This window comes from Hemibagrus wyckioides, linkage group LG18 (genome assembly GCF_019097595.1).
Source record: "Hemibagrus wyckioides isolate EC202008001 linkage group LG18, SWU_Hwy_1.0, whole genome shotgun sequence".
NCBI classification, from domain to species: Eukaryota; Metazoa; Chordata; class Actinopteri; order Siluriformes; family Bagridae; genus Hemibagrus; species Hemibagrus wyckioides.
Window position 1 is genome coordinate 19,861,560 of NC_080727.1, and position 26,913 is coordinate 19,888,472.

At 39.5% G+C, this 26,913-nt stretch overlaps 3 protein-coding genes and 4 non-coding genes across 8 annotated transcripts in view; all 7 read left to right on the plus strand.

The window, feature by feature from the left end:
- The window catches only part of LOC131369288 (collagen alpha-1(XXIII) chain), a 67,276-nt gene extending 58,114 nt beyond the window's left edge, over positions 1-9,162 (plus strand). Inside the window, exons 11-30 of the mRNA XM_058415855.1 lie at positions 593-709; positions 2,522-2,548; positions 2,642-2,668; positions 2,771-2,824; positions 2,955-3,017; positions 3,139-3,174; positions 3,310-3,366; positions 3,466-3,510; positions 3,861-3,905; positions 4,026-4,115; positions 4,204-4,257; positions 4,402-4,458; positions 4,554-4,580; positions 4,667-4,735; positions 4,860-4,922; positions 5,029-5,055; positions 5,147-5,200; positions 5,301-5,387; positions 6,431-6,469; positions 6,557-9,162. Of these exons, the coding sequence (XP_058271838.1) occupies positions 593-709; positions 2,522-2,548; positions 2,642-2,668; positions 2,771-2,824; positions 2,955-3,017; positions 3,139-3,174; positions 3,310-3,366; positions 3,466-3,510; positions 3,861-3,905; positions 4,026-4,115; positions 4,204-4,257; positions 4,402-4,458; positions 4,554-4,580; positions 4,667-4,735; positions 4,860-4,922; positions 5,029-5,055; positions 5,147-5,200; positions 5,301-5,387; positions 6,431-6,469; positions 6,557-6,559 (1,041 nt within the window). The 3' untranslated portion in view covers positions 6,560-9,162. The remainder of the gene's footprint in view (positions 1-592; positions 710-2,521; positions 2,549-2,641; positions 2,669-2,770; positions 2,825-2,954; positions 3,018-3,138; positions 3,175-3,309; positions 3,367-3,465; positions 3,511-3,860; positions 3,906-4,025; positions 4,116-4,203; positions 4,258-4,401; positions 4,459-4,553; positions 4,581-4,666; positions 4,736-4,859; positions 4,923-5,028; positions 5,056-5,146; positions 5,201-5,300; positions 5,388-6,430; positions 6,470-6,556) is intronic.
- trnav-cac (transfer RNA valine (anticodon CAC)) lies at positions 8,132-8,204 on the plus strand. The gene has a single exon. It is a non-coding gene; the product is annotated as a tRNA-Val (tRNA).
- A 1,026-nt stretch (positions 9,163-10,188) lies between the features above and the next one.
- On the plus strand, positions 10,189-14,572 carry LOC131369058 (small ribosomal subunit protein RACK1-like). Its single transcript, XM_058415476.1, has 8 exons — positions 10,189-10,411; positions 10,889-11,060; positions 11,611-11,758; positions 11,890-11,985; positions 12,295-12,405; positions 12,605-12,745; positions 14,164-14,274; positions 14,433-14,572. Exons 1-8 carry the CDS (start codon positions 10,303-10,305, stop codon positions 14,496-14,498), a joined length of 954 nt encoding a protein of 317 aa, XP_058271459.1. The 5' UTR covers positions 10,189-10,302; the 3' UTR covers positions 14,499-14,572.
- A 2,709-nt stretch (positions 14,573-17,281) lies between these two features.
- Positions 17,282-21,666, plus strand: LOC131369057 (heterogeneous nuclear ribonucleoprotein A/B-like). 2 transcript variants are annotated; one of them, XM_058415474.1, is made up of 9 exons: positions 17,282-17,437; positions 17,934-18,142; positions 19,253-19,421; positions 19,571-19,729; positions 19,814-19,945; positions 20,227-20,323; positions 20,545-20,709; positions 20,804-20,889; positions 21,319-21,666. In XM_058415474.1, exons 2-8 carry the CDS (start codon positions 17,955-17,957, stop codon positions 20,872-20,874), a joined length of 981 nt encoding a protein of 326 aa, XP_058271457.1. In that variant the 5' UTR covers positions 17,282-17,437; positions 17,934-17,954; the 3' UTR covers positions 20,875-20,889; positions 21,319-21,666. The 2 variants fall into 2 exon arrangements, with proteins under 2 accessions (XP_058271457.1, XP_058271458.1); XM_058415475.1 differs by lacking the exon at positions 20,804-20,889.
- A 1,685-nt stretch (positions 21,667-23,351) lies between these two features.
- Positions 23,352-23,424, plus strand: trnav-cac (transfer RNA valine (anticodon CAC)). Its single transcript has one exon. It is a non-coding gene; the product is annotated as a tRNA-Val (tRNA).
- A 1,482-nt stretch (positions 23,425-24,906) lies between these two features.
- Positions 24,907-24,979, plus strand: trnav-cac (transfer RNA valine (anticodon CAC)). Its single transcript has one exon. It is a non-coding gene; the product is annotated as a tRNA-Val (tRNA).
- Positions 24,980-26,525: 1,546 nt separating this feature from the next.
- Positions 26,526-26,598, plus strand: trnav-cac (transfer RNA valine (anticodon CAC)). Its single transcript has one exon. It is a non-coding gene; the product is annotated as a tRNA-Val (tRNA).
- The last annotated feature ends 315 nt before the right edge of the window (positions 26,599-26,913 follow it).

Genomic DNA, 26,913 nt, shown 5'->3' on the forward strand with positions numbered 1-26,913 from the left:
GGCATGCATGTCCTTGGCCTTGACCCCACAATTAGTTCCTATAGAAGTCTGGACTTTTAACAGGGATGCCTGTTTTGAATTAGAGAGAGAGAGAGTAAAACTGTAAAAGAGGTATATATGCCTTGACGTGGTTAAATGTTTTGTTTACGGACATTACAAGTGAAAAACATGCCATTCAAGCCACAGCTAATGAAATGAACCAAAATAGTGTTTTCTCATTCTGACAACATAATATACCGAAATGGGACTATTTTATATGGAATCACAACCTTGAACTCTCTCTCTTTAGATGAGAGTGCAGTTTGCCAACAGCCTCTGTTTCACAGTGAGGCTTTGGAAATATGGGCCATCTCATCGCGCCACGTGCCTTTTAAACCAGCCAATTTTTGGGGCCTGGACATGGCTGCCAAATGTCTCTGCTTTATTATGCATTGTATTGTGAAATTAATATGAAACATGAATGGCTTGTGGGTGGCAAAAACAGCCAAATAACATCTAGGCATGAAAGTGAAACAAAAGGATATTATAGAGCAATTTTGATAAATGTTATACTTTCCATCATTCTTCTGTTTCGCTTTGAATCTGTGCATAGGGTGATCAGGGTCAGGCTGGGCCTCCAGGTCCCCCAGGGCCTCCTGGACCATCTGGCCCCAGAGGGCCCCCAGGAATCATGGGCAGAGATGGACCCCAGGGCCACCCAGGAGAGCCGGTAAGACAGTGAACATGGCACACCCGCATTCATAGACACATTCATTTTGTCTCCCGTGATGAGCTCACGCTTCATATGACTCAGACACATCAGGAGGAATGCTACTTTGTTCAGCAGGTGTTTCTCTTCTCATGGTGACACGATATACAGAGGTTAACCCAATGTTCACACAATTTTTATTTTAATCATAGACACACAGGGGCAGAGGGCAGAGGTAATGTGGTTCAGTTGCTTTCCTCAATCAATCTAGAACCTCACACACTAACCGTAGAATTGGGGGCATTTATAATAATCTGTACTAATTTCCATTCACCTTTTGGTCACGTAGATACTTAATACTAGAGATGATTAATTAATCCCCAACATCCTCAACTGTTTTTTATATAGACATCAAGTAGTCTCAGCCTCATACATAGACACAGATCATCGCATATTTTATGCACACTTTTCTGGCCACAAGCTTCAGAATCACTGACTGGCTCAGGAGACCTCTATGTATTTGTATTTCTGTGTGCTTGTTGACCGTGGGAAAAGAAAATTTTTGACCACTGTGTCACAACAATTTCAGAACAAAATATATTCACAGGATTGAAAAATGTTCCCAGAATTTCGTCTTATTTAAATTAATTTGAAAAAAGTTTTGTTTGGAGCAGGTAGTAGTGAGTAATGCAAAAGGTCTGTGGTTGGTCATCTGCCATGTCAGATCTGTGATTGGCTATATTTATTTTGTCAAAACATTCTAGACTCTCCAATTAATGCTACAAGTCTGGATTTTTGAGACAAGGAATCAATAGCCAGCGATTATGGTGATACTTATCTATTCCATTTCAAATTCATTATTACCTCAGCACAGTCAGAGAGACAAATCGCTCTGATTTTCATCTCTAACCACTTTCTTTTTCTGTCATAGACTCTCATTAAGGCTATTCTTTCCTCTTAATGTGAGCACATGCTTTGGGCTCACATGCTCAAATGGCATTTCCTGTTGTTGTCATGCAAATTGTAAATGTGTTTATCCTGGGTTGGGAAAAACTACCTCATTAACAGCTTAAAGCCTCATGCCAAGGATCTGTCCTTTTTACTCAGCGGGCAATGCAAGATAGTCTCGACTAAACAATAAATGCTGTTGTGTGTCATGAAATTTCTTACAAAGATTATAAGAAATAAGAAGCATGTTAGGTCCCTAGATGGCTGCCTCTATATCACATCCTAAGTCCTACCTAAACTATATACATGTGCATGCTCCTGCAATAACAGCCACATGCTTAAATGCTCTACCTAAATACCTCCATTCTCCCAACACTGGATTTATTGTTATTATTTCATCATACCCAGTACCATACTTTAGCAAAAACAACCTGTGCTTCCCAGTATGCGTTGCGTATTTACTACAACAGGCTTTCATCTGTGGAACATTAGTTCTATCAATGGCAGGGTTCAATTATTTTCTTCTTTTCTTTTAAAGTAGGCAGTGCATTTCAGGCTTAATTCTGTTGTTTACACTTTTCTCTTTTATGTTTTTCCCTGTGTTATAGCTTGAATATCTGCGAACTGTTTTCAGACAGAACAAGGGGCTTTTCTGCCCACAGTTCAAAAGGTCTTCTTTTCCTTCGAGGTGTGGTCTCAAGCTGCGGTCTTGAGTTGCATAAGACCCACGGTGTCCATGCGTCTTTAGTTTAGGCTCAGGCTCAGTACTTAGCCTTACTCTTCTGTGGATTTGTTAAAGAGAGACATCTAGTGGTTAATCTTTAAAACCACACCTTCACGCATCGAATGAACCGATCCACTAATATCAGATATCTCATTTAATAGGGTCTTCCTGGCAAGAATGGAAATGAGGTTGGTATTTGGTGTTGCATAGATATATAGCATTAAAACACCTTTTCAAATCGGTTAAATTATTTGTTTTTGACTGTCTTCTGTCTTCGAAAGGGTCCAAGAGGGCAACCTGGTATAAAGGTAAAAACCTTCATTAAATATTGCTTTAATTATTCCCTTGTTTCTGTTTAAATATCAGAGTTAAGCTTGGCACTGTTGATAAATCCGCTGTCTCTGACACAGGGTGATGTTGGAGAGCCTGGAATAACTGGACTTCAGGGTCCTCCAGGGCTTAAAGTATGCTGTCAAACCTTCTTTAGGATCAATAAGTGGAACACTTATTGACTGTATTATTCAATACGCCAGTAGTAAATGTAGATTTGAGGTTTGTATCTGCATCAGATTCTCACGCTTTGCCTTTCTGCAGGGAGAACAAGGTGAGCCAGGTGATGAAGGGAAAAGAGGCATGGATGGACCACCAGGCATAAAGGTACAGCTCATGCTCAATAGGTGTATATATGTGTGGGGCATATAAAGTGAATCAGATAATAGTCACCATAGGTGCACATCAGAATTAAATAACTAACTCAACTGCATACCTGCTTTTACAGGGAGAGAAAGGAGACGCTGGTGCTCCAGGACTCCAGGTAAGAAGGGCATGTCCCAATACCATGAACCTCATGAATTTGTCTCACTGCAGAGCAAACGTATAATATAATTAGCATTAATAAACTGTATAATTAATTTATCTACCTTATCCTGCTTACTTTGCTATGGCGAAGGGTGCTCCAGGAGTCTCTGAGAACACTGACCTGTCGGAAAGATTACAAATTTTGCAGGTGGGGATCTCTCCAAACTAATAACATGTTAATTTGTTGCACTGTTACATAAAATCAGATATTGTTAGACTTAATGTGAATAAAATACCTTTCCTCCAGGGCCCACCTGGTCCTCCAGGGCCTCCTGGAGAGCAAGGAGTAAAGGTGAGAATATTCTTCCTTCTTTTTATGATTCCCACTTGTCATGGGTTAATATGAAAAGGTCATATGTCAGTAACTGTACAACTGGACATCTGGTGTCAGAAGCAGTCCCTGGTGAACTGTTTGGCAAAATAGGACCTGCACATACGTCGTCATAAGGCCATCGTGATTATGTACTGTAAACTGGTTGCCAAAAGAAAAGCAGTCATCTAAATCAGATTGTTCCCAACTTTCTTCCAAAATAACCAAAGAGAAATGGAAGGAGATGTTGATCCAATCTTAAGCATGATTTACCACTGATTTGCTAACATCTTATTATTAAAAAGAATGCTATTGCTATTATATGTTAACAGGGAGAGATGGGCTCTCCTGGGATTCCTGGATCTGAAGGCAAACAGGTAGAGTAAATAGTATGTAATATTTATTGTAGTGTATCTTATCTGTAGTGTATGGTTAATTGGTCTAGATACTGTGACTTTCTATGTGACTTTATGTCTTGACCATCGCTCTTAATACAGGGTTCAAAAGGAGAAAGGGGGGATAGAGGAGAACCTGGAGCGACAGGAGAAAAGGGGGAGAGGGGAGAGATGGGACTGCCTGGAGTAGCAGTGAGTGTGATGCATGTGGTGTTGTGAAAAAAGCATTGTTTTATATAGGTGAGAAAAGTACTGATTAAAATATATATGTTTATTTCAGGGAGCTGATGGGCAGAAAGGGGAGAAAGGAGACTCCAGAATTGAGGACAATCTGGTACATGGATTTCACTGATATTCATTTTCATATTCAAGAGCTGTTATGTTGGTTTTAATAAAACTAGTAAAGCTGCATCCATCTATTCACATAGGTTGTTTTGGAGGGTTTTATTTGATGAATGAAGTTATGTTCTTCTTTCAGGATCAGATTATTGCATTGCCAGGTCCTCCAGGGCCACCGGGCCCTCAAGGAATCATGGTAAAATGAAGCTTTTCATTCTGTTGTCAGATACGATAATTCTGTAGCAAATAAGGCCCAGTATACAAAACTAATAACACCTTATTTACTCTCAGGGCCTTCAAGGAATGCCTGGTCAAAAGGTATAATTGCACTAATTGCAGTTTGAAGCAAGCATGAGCAAAATCATTTTAAATTATAGCTGTAACTGGTGTGTATTTTATCTCAGGGGGAGCCAGGTGAAGCAGTTAAAGGAGAGAAAGGGGATGTTGGAGAAAAAGGTCCTCAAGGGCCACGGGTAAGCAAAGTTTCTCACCTCACAGTGGTAAATGATGCTCCATAACAGTCCAGGAGAGAAGCAAAGTATAAGGACATCGTCACATAAGGTCTAGTCTGACATTGTTCTACTCCACTATGTTCAGGGTCTTCAAGGTTATCCTGGATCTAATGGATTGGTGGGTCTACCAGGTGCAAAAGGTGAAAAGGTCAGTGTCATCCAAAAGCCATAATTGATAATATATATATTTGATAGTAGATTCAGAAAACATTGTCCTTACTGCTTTGAATATGTAAATTCTTTTCTTCTAACAGGGAAAACAGGGAGAGCCTGGATTAGACGTGAGTGGACAGAATCATGTAGCGTGATTATATAGGATTATATAGCTACTATTTTATTGCATTATATAAGCTCTTATATCTCGCCATACAGGGTTTCCCAGGCCTACGAGGAGAGAAGGGTGATAGAGGGGAACGAGGAGAAAAGGTCCAAAAGAGAGACATTCACCTTGCACATTTTTGTACATCATGTGTGGTGGCTTAATAGTTTGTATCACTACATAACACATTTTTTCTATTTCTTCCAGGGTGAAAGAGGGTCGTTGGGGAAAAGGGGTCTGAAAGGAGAGAAAGGAGAGCAGGGACCTCCAGGGCTGGATCAGCCTTGTCCTGTGGTACGTTATACACCTTCTCCTACACTGTGGAAAAGTGGGAAAATATGTTTAACAGTGTGAGGAATGAAACACAAAGGGGTGTGCTATTATGTGAAAAATGGTTAATTGTTAGTACATTTATATATGAATGGCATGCCACAACATTTATATTAACATTAATGAACATCTTCAAGACAAGCTTCTGTACTTATATCACAACAATTAGAAATAGTTGTCTCATCACCAGCTGCTCTGACAGGGAAGCTACAGAGTCCCCTACAGATGTCCCCTGACCCTTGGTACAGTATTTCTGCTTTGGGCGTGTAGTGTTTTGTGTTTTTGTTGGGTTCTGCCTTCACTAATTATGGTCTCCTGGGTCACTCTGCATGTAATCATGTGTTTACTTCATACAACAAGGCTTTAATTTAATTCTTGGTGTACTTTACCTCATTGCCATTTCGACTTTATTATTTACCCTTGAACATGTCAGCTTCAAGAATTACCCTATGATGCATACTAACCCACAATAAAACCATCCAAGTGAGGTTTTTTTGTTTCTGTAGCTTGACTGTATGGGTCTAAAATAGTCTCTGGTGTCATTGGTGTGGTGGTGGTTTTGGAGTAATTAAATCCAAACATGTCTGCTGTGTTCCTTCTACATAAGTTACATATTTATATTCATATATATATATATATATATATATATATATATATATATATATATATATATATATATATATATATATATATATATATATATATACGTGTACTGTTGCCCTAATATTTTTGCCTAGGTGGTCAGGGTGACATGATGTTATGTTCCTGTCTGTCTGTCTGAGATTCTCGCTAGGGTATGGTTAAATGTTTGTAGGATTTATATGAAATTATTATTGAAACCAGGAAATGAAGTGATTGTGGATCTGATCAAAACACGTTCAAAGTCATAGAAAGGTCTTCAGTCACTTGCTTCCTGTCAGAATGCTAATTAATGTCAAGAAATACTAGACTTTCTAACCAGTACTTGTAAAGGTAGCTACTTTTCATTTCCTTATTTCTGTTCTTAGGACCGCGATGGACTACCAATACCAGGATGCTGGCATAAGGTTTGTATGTTACAGCATGGACTTTTTAAAATGTGATGTTTTGTTTCAGAATACTGCATTAAATGTTGCCCTCTTGCTCTCTTTCAGTGATGACAAACCAGGAGCTTTAGAGTGTGTACATATTGATATATATATTTGACACTAACATTTTTACTTCCACCCTTTCATTTTGTACGTCCTATTTAATATGCTGAGGATTGATTTTAAAAAAAATACTTTCAACTCCATGTGGACTTCATTCCTGCTTTTTCTACAAAGAAAGGCTCTCATTTGAAGGACTTGAAGCAAAGAGAGTTGATTTGAGACCGACTGTGGATGCCACATGGACTTGTGGAATGAGAGACAAAACTCTGATGCTGAAAAAAGGCAATGGTGTGTACATAAGAACACCGGCATAATCCCAAACCTATCTAACAGACTTTGCAGCGTGACACTTGATTGCTAAACTGAACTGTTTTAAGCAGCCTTCGTTTACCTGAAACACCCAGCTTGTCCATTTTTTCACTTTCTTTGAAAGGATAAGGTTTATAAGCAGGAGAGAAGCGCAGGTTGCACAATTCATGATTGTGAAAACCTTCCTAACCTGAGGGAAGCACCGCTGTTCTAGTGCATAGGATTGAACTCTATAAATGTGACTACATGGGATATCGACTGTTGCATGGATGACCTCATAGGAAGAACTACTCATGTCTGCATGAAACCAATCTGTTTCTCTTTTACACCTGAATAAAATCTGGAAATGAAACCACAATTACGTCAGAGATTGCACTACAAGAGGACAAGAAGTGGACAGGATATTGGTCTCAAAAAAATCATCTTTGCTGATTTTCAGGAACTGCTTGACATTCTCAGTACTCTTTCTGATTATGTGTAAATAATATGTATAGTTATTATCCTCTCTGTCGTTCAGTGTTTAATAAGATTGTCCTACTGATATGCAACATGATGTTTTATGTATTCCTCTCAACAGTCCTTACATGTGTACATTTTATCACACTGTAGGCTTTCTTGTGTTAATAGCATGCTGTGTTATATTGTAAGATTTTACAGCAGTGTTTTTTAAAGCAATTTTGATGTGTGGTTTATAATGACTGGATGTATTTTTCAGCTAGACAGATGGGGTTTGGTAACAAGAGCACAAAAGGCTCAAATATTAAAACTTTAATAAATGTAATACCATTATTGTTTGTTTTATATGTCCTTTAACAGCAACACTGACATCGTCTGCTTATATTTTGAGCCAACCTTTGGTACAGTTAACATGACAACACATCTGACAAAAGAAATAAATCATGAATTTATAGCTGAAACTTACATTTATTACGCTGTTTGGTTTTTAATGTGTTTTGACCAGACACTCCAGTTGATTCAAACATTGCTGTTTTGGAAGATATTCTTGTTGTTTTTTTCTTGTTCATTCATAAAATCACATCACTTGCATTAAGCTCTACTGTTAGCAATAATCAGCTAGTACAATAAATACAGTATACTGGTATCTCTAATGTTAACATTGTTAATCCAGTCCACTGCTAATGTTAGTTTCGTATGTTTATGCAGAGAAAACTTAGTTTAAGAGTAAAATAAAAAACTACTGTAGATGATGTATGAATTATATGACATATATGATTGATTGATTGATTGATTTCAGACCACCTGATGGAAGTTTCCGTAGTGTAGTGGTTATCACGTTCGCCTCACACGCGAAAGGTCCCCGGTTCGAAACCGGGCGGAAACACGTTTTAATTTTTAGTTTTTTCTAGCCTTTCATATCTGCGCTTTAACTACACGGGACGAATGAAAACAAACAAACAAACAACAACAAAAACGTTTTAGGGACTAAGGAAAATACATTTGCCGTAAATTAACTTGAATCTGGCGCCACTGAATAATATGTGATTTAATGTTGTGCTGCAGTCGGGCCGCTAGAGGGCGCAGGAGCCATTTCGCTTTAGGTCTACATCTGATACAGCAAACATAATAATAATAATATTAATTAGTAAATTATTAATATTAATATGCTGGTCTTGATTACAGGAAAAAAAACAGTGGTGTGTGCATAACAACACCGACATAATGTGTATTCGTCCACATTTGATTGTGATAAAAAATATTTTAGTGACCTGTAGTGTAACAGTATAACAGTGACCTATCTATTTTCATTACTATAAGCCAGCTGTACCCGAAACCTTACTTTGTGTGCAAAAATAGAACCTAAAAACAACTTTCCTTAAGAAAATGTTATAGGAATGTTTCCATAGTCTATCTATTTGATGAAATTGCTGTTATGAGACCACAAAGGTATGTTAAAGGAACTGTTCCAGAAAGTCTTTTAGTAGTTAAAACAAAAAAAGAATCATTTAACCTAATGTCATTTGTCGTGTAAGAGAATGTTTTGTTTGGAAGTTTCAGGAACAGCACTAAGTTTCTTAAACTAAACAGAACATTCCCAGAAAGTTATGAAATGGTCCCAAAAAATTAACCAAAGAGCAATCATTGATAACCATTCTCAGTTTTCTTACTGCTTCAACCATGAATAAAAAAATATCGTAGGAGTCTATGGGTATGAAGCTTAATGTTTTAAAAAAAAAAGGCTTTAAAATTGTTTATTTTAGAGACACAGACATGAAGAATAATTGTTGTATTTAATTTATGTAATTAATTTATTTATTTTTAATAAAAACGGTGTGCAGTCACTTTGGGTATGCTATTATTTATTATACCAAATAACTTGGATTGAACTGTGCTAAAATGATGCCACATGAAGGTGGTCTGCTTTATAAACACGAAGCTTAAAAATGAAAAATAAAGAATTTAATTGGTGTCAACTAAATCTGATAAAAGAATAACATTAACGAAACTGGGAAAGCTGTAAAATTTAACTGGGAAACTGGGAAAAGCTGTAAAAAATTAACTGGGAAACTGGGAAAAGCTGTAAAGGTTAACTGGGAAACTGGGAAAGCTGTAAAAATTAACTGGGAAACTGGGAAAAGCTGTAAAAGTTAACTGGGAAACTGGGAAAAGCTGTAAAAGTTAACTGTGAAACTGGGAAAGCTGTAAAAGTTAACTGGGAAACTGAGAAAAGCTGTAAAAAATTAACTGGGAAACTGGGAAAAGCTGTAAAGGTTAACTGGGAAACTGGGAAAGCTGTAAAAGTTTACTGGGAAACTGGGAAAAGCTGTAAAGGTTAACTGGGAAACTGGGAAAAGCTGTAAAAGTTAACTGGAAAACTGGGAAAAGACTGGGAAACTGGGAAAGCTGTAAAAATTAACTGGGAAACTGGGAAAAGCTGTAAAAGTTAACTGGGAAACTGGGAAAAGCTGTAAAAGTTAACTGGAAAACTGGGAAAAGACTGGGAAACTGGGAAAGCTGTAAAAATTAACTGGGAAACTGGGAAAAGCTGTAAAAGTTAACTGTGAAACTGGGAAAGCTGTAAAAGTAAACTGGGAAACTGGGAAAAGATGTATATAAATATTAAATAAGTACATTAGCACAGTATTAACACGTGTTTCGTCGGTGGAACATTTTGGAATAAAAAAAATAATTTTATTATTTATTATTTCTAAAAATATATATTATTAAATAGTCTAATGTGAACCGTTAAATGCTCGAACATTCAGATCATATTGATAAAAACGAGCCCTTGCTGAAATGATAATCTTAAAAGACTACAAATCCCCACAATGCCTCAGTAAGAACCCGCGTGCTGAAGATCTGCTTCCGGATGTTTGACGGTCCTTTTCCTGTGCCTAAAAAACTGAGGAGTTAGGCTAGCTTAGCCCTCCGATTCAATCTAAAGCCATCGACTCCAAAAGGCGCGATACACGTTTGCCAAAATGACCGAGCAGATGACTCTGAGAGGGACCCTGAAGGGCCACAGTGGTTGGGTGACCCAAATCGCCACAACTCCTCAGTTTCCCGACATGATTCTGTCCGCGTCCAGAGGTGAGGGCCTGCGCCATTACTGAGCGCTGTGTGCCGGCTGGTCTGTGGCACAGCCTGGTGCTGGATGTCAGTGCTGTGGTTAATAACTTTACACAAATAACGATAAAAAACACAAACCTTAGGACTTGTACATGTTTCCTTTATTGAGTTTATTGTTGACTTAAAACCGGCTAGGTGTGTTGAAGCTATCGGGATAAACGTTAGCTCTGTGAAAGGACAAATTTCTGTTAAGTATAAAGTATATATTGAGTATGAAGTTAAACACAATTTTTCCAAAAACTTTATTTTACACCCATGCATTCCTCTTAGAGACTTTATGACAGCCCCCCAAAATCTCTCTCTCACTTTGTCATGAATTAATTTGTCATTTTCTGCAGTTCCATGAGCACTATTCCACCATCCTCTGACTGCAGCATAAAGTAAAAGGTTGGCGCTTATGGAAATGATTCTTAGTCCAAATTTGACTTTATCCTACAGATAAGACCATCATCATGTGGAAGCTGACCCGTGACGAGACCAACTACGGCGTCCCCCAGCGCGCTCTGCGTGGCCACTCGCACTTCGTCAGCGATGTGGTCATCTCCTCGGACGGCCAGTTCGCTCTTTCTGGGTCATGGGACGGCACTCTTCGTCTCTGGGATCTCACCACGTAAGTCACACCTGACAGTCTATCAAAGCTTTGGGTTGCTCTCTGACTTAACCGTCTCTTGTTATTTTAATCCGGATGTTGTTTAGTTTGCTAAAAAAGGGCACTGGTGGCTCAGTGGCAGGTTTCTTGCCTATCATGTGGAAGGCCCGAGTTTGATTCCCAGCCACTGGATGCAGTGCTGGTCCCAAGCCCGGATAAAAAAAAATGGGAGGGTCGCATCAGGAAGGGCATCCGGTGTAAAAGCTGTGGCAAGTTGTTGTGCCGTCAAGTTGGTCCACTGTGGCGACCCCTCACACACAAGGGAGCAGCCGAAAGATCAATTTGGAGCTATAACAATAATGTGGCCAACAGTTTTGTTGGTCAAGTCTATAATGCTATGAAGCAGGTGCATGACTTGCGCTTGCATTTTTTTTGAAAAGCTTCCTTTACATCTTTTCATGTTTGCTGGACAATCATTTTGTTCTTGGCCGAACAGATGACGCTGGTATATCGTTCATAAGCTTTGATCTAGGACGTGTCTGGATTTTTAATTCTGTATCCCGTTTCCTAGTGGAACCACAACCCGCCGTTTTGTTGGACACACCAAGGACGTGCTGAGCGTGGCTTTCTCTGCTGATAACCGCCAGATCGTGTCTGGCTCCCGGGACAAGACCATCAAGCTGTGGAACACACTGGGTGTCTGCAAATACACCATCCAGGTGAGACTTTCTCATACCTCTGTAACCTGTAAATTAAACTGTCTAGCATTTTCCATGAAGGACTGAATGGCAAGGGTTCTTTTTACCCTGACTGACTGTTCTGAGCTCTAACTGTGTGTGTGTGTTGACAGGATGAGGGCCACACTGAGTGGGTGTCCTGCGTACGCTTCTCACCCAACAGCAGCAACCCCATCATCGTGTCCTGCGGCTGGGACAAGCTGGTTAAGGTCAGCTCACGTTTATAGCCTCATTGAACTTCTTGTATTTTTCATGTTAGATAGTTGTATAGCACTCAAGGCTGCACAATGGATTGCTCGTTAAAATTTATTAGGTTTTCTCATTTTTTTATTGTGGTGTTTATCATTGGTGCGCTGATGAGCCAAACCTCATCTTATCTCATGCTTACAAACCTCAGGTTTCTGGCACTGGTTTAGAAAATATTTGATTATTCGTGCAGCCTTGGTAGATTTTGGGATAGGCTGTAACTTGCATTAATGCGTTAAAGTGGCAGTATTTAACTATCTAATGGTACACAGGTGTGGAATCTGGCTAACTGCAAGCTGAAGACCAACCACATTGGTCACACTGGATTCCTGAACACGGTCACTGTCTCCCCTGATGGGTCCCTCTGCGCTTCTGGTGGAAAGGTAACGCCACCATTTAACTGCCTTGCGTTGAGCGAATGTAATTGATCAGCACTGATCCTGATTTGTTGTACGATTCTGCATATTTGGAAGGTGTTTGAAAGTGGACTGTTCCGCTATTCTAGCCGCTGAGTGGTGATATTTAGTGATTCAGATTGTATGTAATGTATTTGCTCTGATGGTTTGTGTTCTCGTCACACAGGACGGGCAGGCCATGCTGTGGGATCTGAATGAAGGGAAGCACCTGTACACCCTGGATGGTGGAGACACCATCAACGCTCTCTGCTTCAGCCCTAACAGATACTGGCTCTGCGCAGCCACCGGCCCTTCCATCAAGATCTGGGTATTGCAGATTTTCTACTACTTTTTCACTTGCTGGTTGTTCTGCGAGTTGTTTGCAAAGCATTTCTTAGCATCACACTTACCATCCTTTGTGCTTGGAGTAGTGCAGTGTGCTGACGTATCACAGTTACATTAAGATTATTTTTAATGAAACTGAAAAGTAGCCAGCATAAAAGTTCATCCTGTCTTCATCTTGACTGTAGTTTGAGGAGGAGTGGCGGCCATGCAGGCCAGTGATTTAAAGCATCCTTCTTTAAAGCATCTTTCTTTAAAGTAGACCTTCTCATTTCTTTTTCTCTGCTGCTGCTAAACAAGGCAGGTATGGCCTGTATTTCTCATACAAAATAACCTTCATTGGCTAATGGGCTTTTTCCAAATCCTTAATGAAATCATGTTCAAAGTAAAGGTAGTAGAAAACCCCTAAGATACCTAACTAGGAAGACTGGACATGTTCGAAGGTGATCCAAAGGTCAGTAGCATGATGGATAACAGCACAAGAGAAAGGAAACCCAGTTAACAAGAATGGTCTCGAACAAGGTTTCACAGCTCCAGGCTGAGGCCCTCTATAATCTAAACTTATCTGCTTTATTCGTTCATAGCTGCAAAATTAGGCAATAGATTAGATTGCATCAGTTGTGTTCGGTGGTTTTGAATCTGTGTTTATCAGGATAGCCGGTCCCTGACCACAACATGTTAAGATATAATGGACCTGATTGAGTTGCATTTTAGTGCAACAGAACAATCTGACAGGCTTGAGCTGGACAGCTGGAGAACTACAGGACAGAGAGATGGGAAGTGGTCCTCTCCATGTGAGATGTCAGTAGCTCTCCATCAGACTGCTGGATAGGGAACAGAACTAAACGTACACTAGGCTCAGTGCTCCAAGGCCTGGTGTTTTTACATGAAGTGAAGCAAGTACAAACCTGAATGACTCAGTCCTGAGTGTAATACGACCTCTGTGATAGCTGTGAGACTTCCCTCTGCTACAAGATAGTGTGTATTTAATATCAGTACTAAAAGATGACTGATTGTAGGCTACGTGTTTGTAGTAGATAAAGTTGCTGGAAACTAAGTGCGAAATAAGGTGGTAAAAGAAGTTAATCAGTTTGACTGCATTTTTGTGAAGTGACAAATAACTTCATATTGCACACAGAATTGTCTACATTTTTATTTCCAAAGACCCAGACCGACTTGCTGTCACTCCTTTTCTGTGTAAACCCGTGTCATAAGGTTAAACCTAAATGTAGTGTGCACGTGTTTCTGTTTATTGTAATGTCGTTCCATGCGAAAGCTAGAATTGCTGTTTTCTCGATCATGCAGAAGTTCCGGCGTTGTACAGGACGTAGCCTGTTATGTCGCTCGGCTGTTTCCATGACCAGCTCTTATTCTGTTCTCTGAACTGCGCTGCTTTCTCTGCAGGATCTTGAGGGCAAAATCATCGTTGATGAGCTGAGGCAGGAGGTGATCAGCACCAGCAGCAAGGCTGAGCCGCCGCAGTGCACTTCTCTGGCCTGGTCTGCTGATGGACAGGTAAGGGAGCTTGTTCGGGTTTGTGTGGGTGCCTGTGTGTAAGACGCCTTTTGTCTTTTCAGTCAATGGGCTGTTCGATATAAAGTGTAAATGCAGCAGCCAGGTGAGCTCTTGAGCACCTGTATTAAGCATAATGTTTCATATTTGTTCTTTCTCAGACTCTGTTCGCTGGCTACACTGACAACCTCATCAGAGTGTGGCAGGTTACCATTGGAACCCGATAGACACCTTAAATCCAAGAGCAAAAAAACTAAGAATGGAACTTGGATAAAAATGAATAAAGTAATAAAAATCGAAACATTTGGTATCTGTAGTGTTTTTTTATTTTTTATTCTGTTGTCTTGGTAATGTCTAATGTTCTGGTTAAAGTTAACTGACGTCTCGTCTGTATCCGACTCCTTACACGCTCTGGCTGTCTCCGGTGACTTGGCGCTGTTTATTTGATTGTTGATCTGTTGGGGTATGGCTGAGATTTGTGTGAGAAGTGAAATTCATTACTACCTACTAGATGTTAAGTTACAAATGGATCTACTCATGTACTCTATTTCCAGAACTTGTTGAAGGTCCAAGAACCAAAAAAAAAAACCCTTATCAAATACAGATTGTAGTGACCCTAGCTAAATGTTGGATGTCTGTGAGCTCATGCATGCAGAAGAGGACAGATCTTTCCTCAGAGTGTGTTGCGCATAACCCCGTGAGCAGCAGTTTGGTTGGCTTCACGTATCTGGGAGGAATCATACGAGAGCCTTCACTCTCTGGGGAGGTATCTGTTGTACGATGGGGAGATGTAACTGGTGGGTCCGAACTGGCCAAGAGTAAATCAGGGGTGGGGTTGAGGTATAGTTTGCAGTGAGAAGGTAAAAATACCAGCAATAAATTTTTTTTTTTATTAAAAGCATTCTCTCTCTCTCTCTCACTCTATATATATATATATATATATATATAAATATAAAATTATTTATTATAATTATTATATATTTGGCCCATATGATGGAAAGAGATTCTCTGAACAAGGTAGTACAGCAATAAAATAACTTCAAGCAACAAAATAATTAAACTAAAAATGGAAAATAAGAATTATTCCATATCCTGAATGAAAACTTTTCAATATTTAACATTTAGTATTTCTTTTTGTCATATGGAAGGAAAATTGCCTCAAGTTTACTGGCTGAGGAATCTGATCCTCTGTTTATTTATTTATTTTAATATTAATTAGATATTTACGTTCTTATGGTTCCCTTGAGCAGTATTTAGAGACGAGGCAGACTTTTTCTCTCCCTCTTTTTTTTTTTTTTTTTTTAGGGGCATACAAAGCTGGCACAATTGTATTTTGACAGCTTGTCAAATGAAAGAAAAATAAGAATCCTCCTGTTTCTTGGGAGGTGCATAAAATCAAGCAACATATTCGAGAGGTTAAAATAAATTATTGGCAAATTTCTGCTGTATTAGAGGAATAAAGTGCTTTATTCAAAACCTCACATTTGATATGGTAACATCCCACCATACATTTATTGATAATTATCCTGTGGATCCATAAGGCAATAAGAAAAAGAATGCAGAGCCATGCCTTGTTTTCCCTTATAAAAAATATAAATCAATAAAAAAAAAATCAGATTCTGCTCATATATGTAACTGATTCTATAGTATACACATGCTTTGACTGCTAAACTGAGGTTATGTGGCCATGTTGTAACTTTTTTAAGCTGTTTCTTAAAACAGTTTGGACAAACCGTTGCAGCAATGTCAGTTTCTGATGCAATCTGTGTGAGAAAATGCTCATCATTGTACATACAGACTTGAACTAAAGTTGAAACAGAGTGAATGTATCCTTAAAGCTTTACAGAGATCACACTCAGTCCAGATGTGTGTTTACAGATTTATTTTTAACTCTCAGTATGTCTCAATAGTGTATTAAATCTGGAAAAGTGTTTTATTTGTAATGATTTCTTTATAAGGTTTATATATCTCTAATTTGCAAATATATAATTTATATGTTAACGTATAACAGAACTGCTGCCCAGTTTAGGAAGGTATGAATGTAACACTGATTGTTAATAAAGTGTAAGGATGTAAGATTACAGGGTGAAGAAGGTACAGGAGCTTAAGTACTTGGGGTCAACAGTCCAGAGTAATGGAGAGTGTGGGAAAGAGGTAAAGAAGTGAGTGCAGGCATGTTTGAAAGGGTGGAGAAAGGAGTCGGGAGTTCTGTGTGATAGAAAAATATCGGTGAGAATCAAGGGGCAGGTGTACAAGACAGTGGTGAGACCGGCCATGCTGTATGGTTTAGAGACAGTGTCACTGAGGAAGAGACAGGAGTCAGAGCTGGAGGTAGCAGAGTTGAAGATGTTGAGGTTCTCTTTGGGAGTGACACGGACAGGATAGGATAGGAACAAGTACGTCAGAGGGACAGCTCGTGTTGGACATTTGGGGGACGAAGTTAGGGAGGACAGATTAAGATGGTTTGGACATGTTCAGAGGAGGGAGAGTGAGTATATTGGTAGGAGAATGTTGGACATGGAGCTGCCAGGCAGGAGGCAAAGAGGAAGGCCAAAGAGGAGGTATATGGATGGAATAAATGAGGATATGAAGCTAGTGGGTGCAAGTGTTGAGGATGCAGGCCACCCCTGAAGGGAAAAGCCGAAAGAAGAAGAAGAACGTGTAAGGATGTAATTAAACCTTTGAAAAGTTTCTGATTTATCTCACTTCAATAATAATCCTTATGCCTTTGTTTACTTATTGGCTATTTATTTGGCCTTTGGTTTAAATATTCATTTTTATAGTAATATAAGAGTGAACACGGTATAAAAATAAACCTGTTCATGGTCCTTGTGGGAAAATTACATTAAAGACATTTTATATTTATTTAATTATTACTGTAAATGCAGTAGATTTTTCTTTAGCGCCTTAGAACATTTCGTGCACTGTGCCAGCCTTCGCTTTGAACTGGCGTAAAAAATTGCGCATGAAAAGCTTCACGGATGACGTGACGACTGCAACCTGACCAATGAGAGAGCGCCGTCGACGCCGGGTTCGTTCGGATTGTCCAACCGGAACGTGTTTTGTTCGGAGACTCTCCATCCGGCAATATAAAAGCTGCCACGAGTCGGCGATGTGAGGGAGAGTCCATCTTGAACGGTAGTCGCAGGCTCACGGAGCTGAAACAGTAAGCCGGCATATATATTTTTGTGCAGGGGGAGGAATATTATTTACGGTCACTCACAATTTACTTTTGTCATGTTGCACAAACATACTTATTTAACAGAACACGGTTTTGTTTTTTTTTGCAATAACTTCTGGGTATTTTTAAAGCGTTGCTATAGCAAGCGTATAGGCCGCAAGTGTAGCATCTTGGCTAATTAGCATAGAGCCGCGTATGCTAGTTACGTGCGCCATTGTAAATGTGTAAAGCCGGCTGCTCTGCATTCATTGTACAGGGCTAATTTATATGAAATGTTTTGACATATGCAAATATTAAAGATTAATCTACTTTACTTTGCATCCCCGCGCTATCACTCAGTATCCGTTTAAGTAACCGTGCCTTGACGTTTTAAATCGTTAGCCGCTAATGTTGTTGTTGTTGTTGTAGTAGATCGGTGACGCGTGTGTTGACTGCATCGCGATATTATTTTGTGTATGTTTATGCGACCTGCTTTTCAAAGGAGGCTTAAAAACGAGTCGCGATGGCCGACGACAGTGAGCAGCAGTTCATGGAGACCTCGGAGAACGGAAACGGAGAGGAAGAGCTGAACGGAGCGGAGGGTGCGGACTCACAGCTCGAGGCGGAAGGAGAGGCCGCGCAGGCCGAGTCTCAGAACGGAGCGGCGGATGGAGGACAGATCGAAGCCACCAAGGGAGAGGAGGACGCCGGGTGAGATGAGACGCTCGCGATGTTGCGACGTGGTGTATTTTCAAGGCTTTTGTTTTTGTCCTTCTTTGTTAGCACTTGTGTGTGTGTATGTGTATGGGGGATGGGCTCGTGCTTGTCTGTGCCTCTCCGGTGCATGAGCTGTGAGCATCACTGATGCTGCGCGCGCGCACTGCTCGGTGTGGTCAAGAGGAATGTAGCTCAAGCGCGCGCTAGACGTCATGTGTTAATTTGCATCTCATCATTCTTTTCATTGGCATGTCAGTTTACAAATGGCAGTAAATAACTTGTATGTTTATTGGAGTTGTTTCTTTCTCTCTCTCTAGTTGTGGGAGTACACCAGTATAGTGATTTGAACGTGTTTAATTAGGATGACCACCAGTTAGTTCACTTGATTTGTGCCTGACGAAGACCTGATGGTCGAAACGTTGCAATAAATGCTTTTACGGAGCAGTGTTAGTGTGCGGACATTATGTTCGTGTTTTTTGCTACAGTGAAGGACAGAAAAGGATAACTTATTTGTGTAGAAAGAATATATCTGTGATCATGGGACAACTGAACTTGTGATCATGCATTTACAAAAATGCAGGTGGTGATGGTGAGCAGTCTAGAAGGAAACATTTTACTTGCTTATATCAGGTTAAAAAAATAGTGATTAAGTTTAAGAATGAATGAGTGATAGTGGGACAGATGATGGTGGTGGTCAGTGATTGGTCGAAAGTGCAACATTGCACACTGATGCTGAGGTGAATGAACCTGCTCCTATCAACTCAGCAGCTGTGATGTGAGCTGGAATTCATGTCAAGTTTCAAAGCAGTCGTTTCACAGTCTCAAACTGGAATGTCACTAGAGCATGTGGTTAAAGAGGAGAGAAAAGACTGATTTTTCATTTTAATGTATTCACCAGGATCGTTGACTAATTTAAACCACTGTGTGCTGGGTTTAGTCAGGTGCTGAACTCACTACTGCAGCTTCTTGCATCTTATTACATTGTTAAAAGCTTCAGGGGTTAGGCTTGTCTAGTGCAGATGTATTTTCTGTACTAGACCATCTCAAAGTCTTGCTTAACGTGTTCTAGTTAAGTAATGGATTCTTTTCTTTTTTTTATTGCAGCAAAATGTTTGTTGGCGGTCTTAGCTGGGACACCAGCAAAAAAGATCTTAAAGACTACTTCTCAAAGTTTGGTGAGGTGATGGACTGCACCATCAAAATGGATTCTAACACGGGCCGGTCACGTGGTTTTGGCTTCATCCTCTTCAAAGAGGCAGCGAGCGTGGAAAGGGTAATTTATGATGTCTATAATTGAGTGGTCTTTTTTGGGGTTAGGCAGCAGTATTTATGGTTACTGCCAACTGCAATGTGTATGTATGTAATATTTAGGTACCTCTAAGACATACCATAGAAGGATTGTAAACATTTTTTGTGTTGCAGGTGTTGCAGCAAAAGGAACACCGGCTAGATGGAAGACAGATTGATCCTAAGAAAGCGATGGCAATGAAGAAAGACCCTGTTAAGAAAATATTTGTTGGCGGACTCAACCCCGAGACGACAGAAGAAAAGATCCGGGAATACTTTGGGGCATTTGGCGAGGTGAGTAAATACCAAGTGAATGTTAACTACAGCTACAAGCACTTGAATTTTTATTTATTTATTTTTATATACATTTTTTTTAAGATTGAATCTATTGAGCTTCCCACGGATCCAAAAACGAGCAAGAGAAGGGGTTTCGTCTTTATCACTTACAAGGAGGAGTCGCCTGTCAAGAAAGTCCTAGAAAAGAAATACCATACTGTTAACGGAAGCAAGGTAAATTAAATAAATAAAAAGGAAATGCTTGTTGAATGTGTGGATAATGCTGTATATGTAGATTTTGAAATGTTAAAAACTTGTACTGCTCAGGATTTGTGGTGGTAAACACTTGTGGGTCAGTGTGTGTGTGTGTGTGGGGGGGTGGGGGGGGGGCGGCATATGTTTGCTTGATAAACATTCAGCCTCTGTGCTTTTAGGAGGTGTTAAGTTTCATTTGGCCTGAATTGCCCTGGGGTAATGGAGCTGCTTGACTGTTGTTATTCTTTTCCTCATTTCAGTGTGAAATTAAAGTTGCCCAGCCTAAGGAGGTGTACCAGCAGCAGCAGTATGGAGGACGTGGTGGCGGCTATGGAGGTCGTGGCAGGGGTCGTGGTGGTAAGTCAAATCGTATTATCGGTGCGGATATTTAACATGTTCTAAAAGAATTTTAACTTGGAATCTGAAGAGAGATTAGTCACTCTTGTCACTGTGGACATGTAGATGCCTACGATGCAAGGCTTGACAGTTTGAGGGCGTTTTAGTGCAATGTATACACATACTTATCCAAGATGACCTATGAGTAGTTAATTTGGCCCTGTGGATGACTTCCTTCTCAGGCCAACTTCAGAATTGGAACCAGGGATACAGCAATTACTGGAACCAGGGCTATGGCAATCAGGGTTATGGTTACGGTGGACAACAAGGCTATGGCAGCTACGGGAGTTATGGCAACTATGACTACTCTTCTGGCTACTATGGCTATGGTGGTGGATATGACTACAGTAAGTGCACAGGCTGTCTGCTTCCGCTTGCCTGATCACCATGGTTCACTCATCTTTGCACAGAGGTGCTCAGATCCTCTCTCTCGTCTTTCAGGCCAGGGCAATACGAGCTATGGGAAAACTCCAAGACGTGGAGGCCACCAGAGTAGCTACAAGCCATACTGATCACGTGTAGTGCAGGTATGCGTTTTTTGACTCTTCTGTCGTTAAGTGTAGGCACTTTTTAAAGCTTTATTCGGAATCCACAACTCTATTTTATTTGTTTCATTATTAAAGTTTAAAACTATAAAGCCCCTCTAGATTAGAAGGCCTACGGGAAGCCACTGAAGCTAACCAGCGTTTTATAAAAAGAGCATCTGAACTACACTACTTGATCAATAAGGGTTGAGGTGGTGGTGGACTTCTCAGTTTGCATGTTGGAGATTCTAATATTCTTCTACAATTCAATGCGGTAGAATATTCTGCTTTGCTTAACGCTTGGTGCCTCTTTCTGTTGGAGTATAAGAACTCTTATTCGGCTCTCTACTTCTCATTCTTTAGGTGCATGGCCTTTCTCTTTTACTTCCTGCCTTGTTTTGCACTCATTCCTGCACCTTTTCCTCCCTTTAGGCCCTAAGTATTTTCAATCCAAGAATCCATAACAGCAGCAAGACGTCATACAAGATGGGACTCTCTCCTTTTTTTTTTTTTTTTTGGTATGATGGGACTCGTGCTCCATTTGTACAGGACAGCAGATGAATGGGGACGCTGTGTCTCGTTCCACACTTTTTATTTCTTATTTTATTTCCTTTGTCCACATTTCCAGTTGTGGAAGTGTAATTTTTACTGTACTTTTTGGTACCTTTTTTGAATCTAATGTATTGTATGGTTGTATTTTACATGTCAGCTGAATTTACAGCGTATGAGGATCGTGAGCTACCAGAGCTTTTGAAATAAAATGTTTGAATAATTTTTTTTCCTGCGTTTCCGAGATTTACCATTTCTTTTGTTGCTGCAGTTCATGTACACAGAGTTAGGGAGGGGGTGGAACAAGGGGAATGAATGGTTTAGAGTTGTCTAGTAAAATAAGAGCAGCTGGATCATGTTCTCTGCAGTTTGGATTCATTTTCAATTGCTTTTTGTTTGGGTTTTTTTTTTTTTTTTTTTTTTTTTTAAATGGTAAAGCTTTAAATGGTAGTTATTCGTAAGATTAGGCATCATGCTTTAAGGTAGCTTTTCTGCCTGTATTGAGCTCTTATTCCTATAGTGTAATTGATAGAAATAAACATTTTGTTTAATTTGTCCTAATATTCGTTTATCTTTTTGTCCTGAATTTTTTTTAACGGTAGTGTTTAAATATCTTGTAATTTTTTTTAGTATTTTTTATTTTATTTTTTATAGTACATGGGTAAATTTTTTTTTTTTTTTTTTTTTTTTTTTTTATATATATATATATATATAATATATTCAGTTTGCTGACACTTCTGTGAATTATCAAAGTCTTTCCAAGCTCTTTGAGTCTCAATACAACTTCCACCTTATCCACATATTTAAAATCAGCATGAGTTGGAGTGGCTTAAATTGCATATGCTTGGATTGTGAAAATGCTGCGATGTAAATAGTTCAAGAGAATGAGTCACAACTCATGGCAGACTATTCCAGGCAGCTATATTGGTACAGTTACAGCTCAGGAACAGGTTCCACAAATATTTAATACTGTAGTAGTTATGGTCTTCCTCAAAGCATATATTTATAATTGGTACATTTTTGTATGAAGTTTTCTGGGTCACATCACATGGACCTGAAGAAAGAACTTCAGCACATGGAATACGTTTCCTTTGGGTTTCAACTGTTGCATGTGTGTCCTCGATGTTCAAGTGGGACACTTGGACAAATATCTGTGCACATGGTTCTTCAGGATGGTCCTATACTGCTAAATGAACCAGCGCGTTAAGGTGGGTGTATTGAGCTGTGTGCAATTAAATGCAGCCTTCACTATAAAGGGATGTTTATTGACACCACCTTATAACATGTTTAGTTTTTTTTTTTTTTTCAATAAAATATGAAGTTGTTTTTAAGAGTGAAGCCTCATGGATGTTAGGGTAGCTGCTGTTAAAACATTCTTACCACCTCAAACCATCTCTATGCAAGGTGTCTTCTATGCTGTTCATAATGAATGAATAAATAAAAATAGGTGGTATTAAAGACTCACTCTAGCTGTAAAACGTTAGTTAATCCCTAAGCTAGCCATACACTGAGAACTATTTGACTTTACAGCATACAGTTGTAGAAGGGAAATAATTTATGATCCTAGAACCCAGATAGGGATGGGATTGGGATGTCTGCTTCCTCTTCAGGTTTCTCAATACTGTAAGACTCGGACTTGGACGTTAATGAACATCTAGATTTGTGTAAATAATTTTTTGTGAAAAAGGTGCAGATATTAAATCAGATTTGAAGTATTTGCCATTTCCTGAACATCAAGATGACTTGCATGAAGTAGTTACATGATAAATATGAAGTGGTAGTTTACCATATATCGCTACCATTAAATTGTTTATCTAAATTACAGCATTATAACTGTTTAACTGTATAGCTGTTAAGGCAAAAGTTTGAGGTGCATTGTTTTTACAGGGCTTTGAACAGACTTCTTTATCAGTTTCGTTTCCGTAGTGTAGTGGTTATCACGTTCGCCTCACACGCGAAAGGTCCCCGGTTCGAAACCGGGCGGAAACACTGTAACATTTTTAGGTATTTCTTGGAAATTGCTTGTTTTAACATAGTCAACATATAACTAATCTACAAGAAGAATTCACCCAATAAAACCTTGCATGAAGCTCTACAACCAGTCTAATACTTAATGAACACTAGAGAGAACATGTCCTCGTTTACCAGCTACTTCTCCCACAGTCCAAAAACATGTACATTAGGTTGATTGATAATTCTAAATTGCCCATAGGAGTGAGTGTGAGTGTGTGTGGTTGTCTGTCTATGTGTGGCCCTGTGATGGACTGGTGCCCTGTCCAGGGTGTACTCCTTGCCTTTCACCCAATGTGTGCTGGGATAGGCTCCAGATGATCCCCGTGACCCTAAGCAGGAATAAAGCGGTTATAGAAAATGGATGGATGGATCTGCTGAAGCCTTTCCCAACACACATTGGGTGAAATGTAGGGGTACACGCTGGACACGTTATGTTATTCATAATGAATGAGCAAATACAAATAGGTTGTATTGAATACTTACTGTAGCCCGGCATTGTACGATAATGACTGTTATTGGCACTGCCATATAACATAATTTAATTTTTATAAAATGTGAAGTCGTTTTCAAGAATAAAGCCTCGTGGGAGTCAGAATGGCTGCTATTAACGCATTTTTACCGACAGAAATCTGACCTGAAACTACCTCTATGCAAGATGTTTTACTCCTATGTTATTCATCCTATGTTATTCAATATACTATTTTTTTTGTTACTTTACGATAGATAGATAGATAGATAGATAGATAGATAGATAGATAGATAGATAGATAGATAGATAGATAGATAGATAGATAGAAACAGACACAAACACTCTGCAATTATGGAAAGTGAGGTGGTGCCAGTTAAAAATGTGCAATGTTCAACAATTATTAGTAGTATTAGTACTACTCTATTACTATTTATTTTGGTCAGTAGCTTTGAAAGTTTAAAAGTCACACTGATGCTACTAAGCAGAGTAAAAACCATTAAATGCAAGATATTTAGTTATTATCATACTATGTACAAGACTCGCAATAAACTTCTCAGGTGTGTTCTCGATGTTTAAGTGGGGCACTTATCAAATATCTGTTCTTATGTTTCTTTAGGATAGTCCTATACTGGTAAATGATAATTTAATAAAAAAAAAAAATATACAAATAAGCTGTATTAAATACTTACTGTAGCCTGGCTTTGTACACCTTACTAGAAGTTCTAGCTACCGATTTCTTGGAAAATAAATATCTGTACATGTTTCTTCAGGATATTCCTATGCTAGCAAATAATTCAGCACAAGGTGTGTGGAAAACAATGATTATTGGCACTGCCAACATAACATAATTTAATTTTTATAAAATGTGAAGTCGTTTTCAAGAATGAAGCCTCTTGGGTGTCAGAATGGCTGCTATTAACGCATTTTTACCGCCAGAAATCTGTATACTTACTGTAGCCCGGCTTTGTACACCCAACTCGAATAGTTAAGTTTCCGTAGTGTAGTGGTTATCACGTTCGCCTCACACGCGAAAGGTCCCCGGTTCGAAACCGGGCGGAAACATGGTAATTTCTTGACAACCAGTCTATTACTTAAGGAGCTGCAATCAAATGCAGAGTGTACGAAAAAGCTACAACAAATACAAATGTTTCTGTAATTTTATGATAGATAGATACATAACAAACGTTCAAAGAAAAACAAAAACACTTTGCAATTATGGAAAGTGAGGTGGTGCCAGTTAAAAATGTGCAATGTTCAACAATTATTAGTAGTATTACTTTATTACTATTACTAATAATAGTAATTACTATTACTTTATTTTGGCCAGTAACTTTGCCTGAGTCATTTCCATCCAGCAGCGAAAGAGCTCTATAATTGGTATAATCTCTAACAAAAGAGTTAACTCTTAAACACTGGCGAGAATGTGTCCTAGTTTGCCAGCTACTTGCTTTAAAAGTCACACTGATGCTAATAAACAGAGTAAATACCATTACATGCAAGATATTTTCTGATTATTGTACTATGTACAATACTAGCAATAAACTTCTGACCTGAAATTACCTCTATGTATGTTTTACTCCTACATTATATTGCCAAAAGTATTCGCTCACCCATCCAAATAATAAGAATCAGGTGTTCCAATCACTTCCATGGCCACAGGTATATAAAATCAAGCACCTAAGCATGCAGACTGTTTTTACAAACATTTGTGAAAGAATGGGTTGCTCTCAGGAGCTCAGTGAATTCCAGCGTGGAACTGTGATAGGATGCCCGCTGTGCAACAAATCCAGTCGTGAAATTTCCTCGCTCCTAAATATTCCACAGTCAACTGTCAGCTGTATTATAAGAACGTGGAAGTGTTTGGGAACGACAGCAACTCAGCCACAAAGTGGTAGGCCACGTAAACTGACGGAGCGGGGTCAGTGGATGCTGAGGCGCATAGTGCGAAGAGGTCCCCAACTTTCTGCAGAATCAATCGCTACAGACCTCCAAACTTCATGTGGCCCTCAGATTAGCTCAAGAACAGTGCGCAGAGAGCTTCATGGAATGGGTTTCCATGGCCGAGCAGCTGCATCCAAGCCATACATCACCAAGTGCAATGCAAAGCGTCGGATGCAGTGGTGTAAAGCACGCCGCCACTGGACTCTAGAGCAGTGGAGACGCGTTCTCTGGAGTGACGAATCACGCTTCTCCATCTGGCAATCTGATGGACGAGTCTGGGTTTGGCGGTTGCCAGGAGAACGGTACTTGTCTGACTGAATTGTGCCAAGTGTAAAGTTCGGTGGAGGGGGGATTATGGTGTGGGGTTGTTTTTCAGGAGCTGGGCTTGGCCCCTTAGTTCGAAAGGAACTCTGAATGCTTCAGCATACCAAGACATTTTGGACAATTCCATGCTCCCAACTTTGTGGGAACAGTTTGGAGCTGGTCCCTTCCTCTTCCAACATGACTGTGCACCAGTGCACAAAGCAAGGTCCATAAAGACATGGATGACAGAGTCTGGTGTGGATGAACTTGACTGGCCTGCACAGAGACCTGACCTCAACGTGATAGAACACCTTTGGGATGAATTAGAGAGGAGACTGAGAGAGGGTGTGTGACCCTTGTAGAAGTTTCCGTAGTGTAGTGGTTATCACGTTCGCCTCACACGCGAAAGGTCCCCGGTTCGAAACCGGGCGGAAACATAGTAAATTCTTTAGTTCTAGCTAGCAATTTCTTGGAAAATAAATATCTGTACATGTTTCTTCAGGATAGTCCTATGCGTGGAAAACAATGATTATTGGCACTGCCATATAACATAATTTAATTTTTTATAAAAATGTGAAGTCGTTTTCAAGAATAAGTGAACTGAAAAAACACTGATGCTACTAAGCAGAGTAAAAACCATTAAATGCAAGATATTTAGTTATTATCATACTATGTACAAGACTCGCAATAAACTTCTCAGGTGTGTTCTCGATGTTTAAGTGGGGCACTTATCAAATATCTGTTCTTATGTT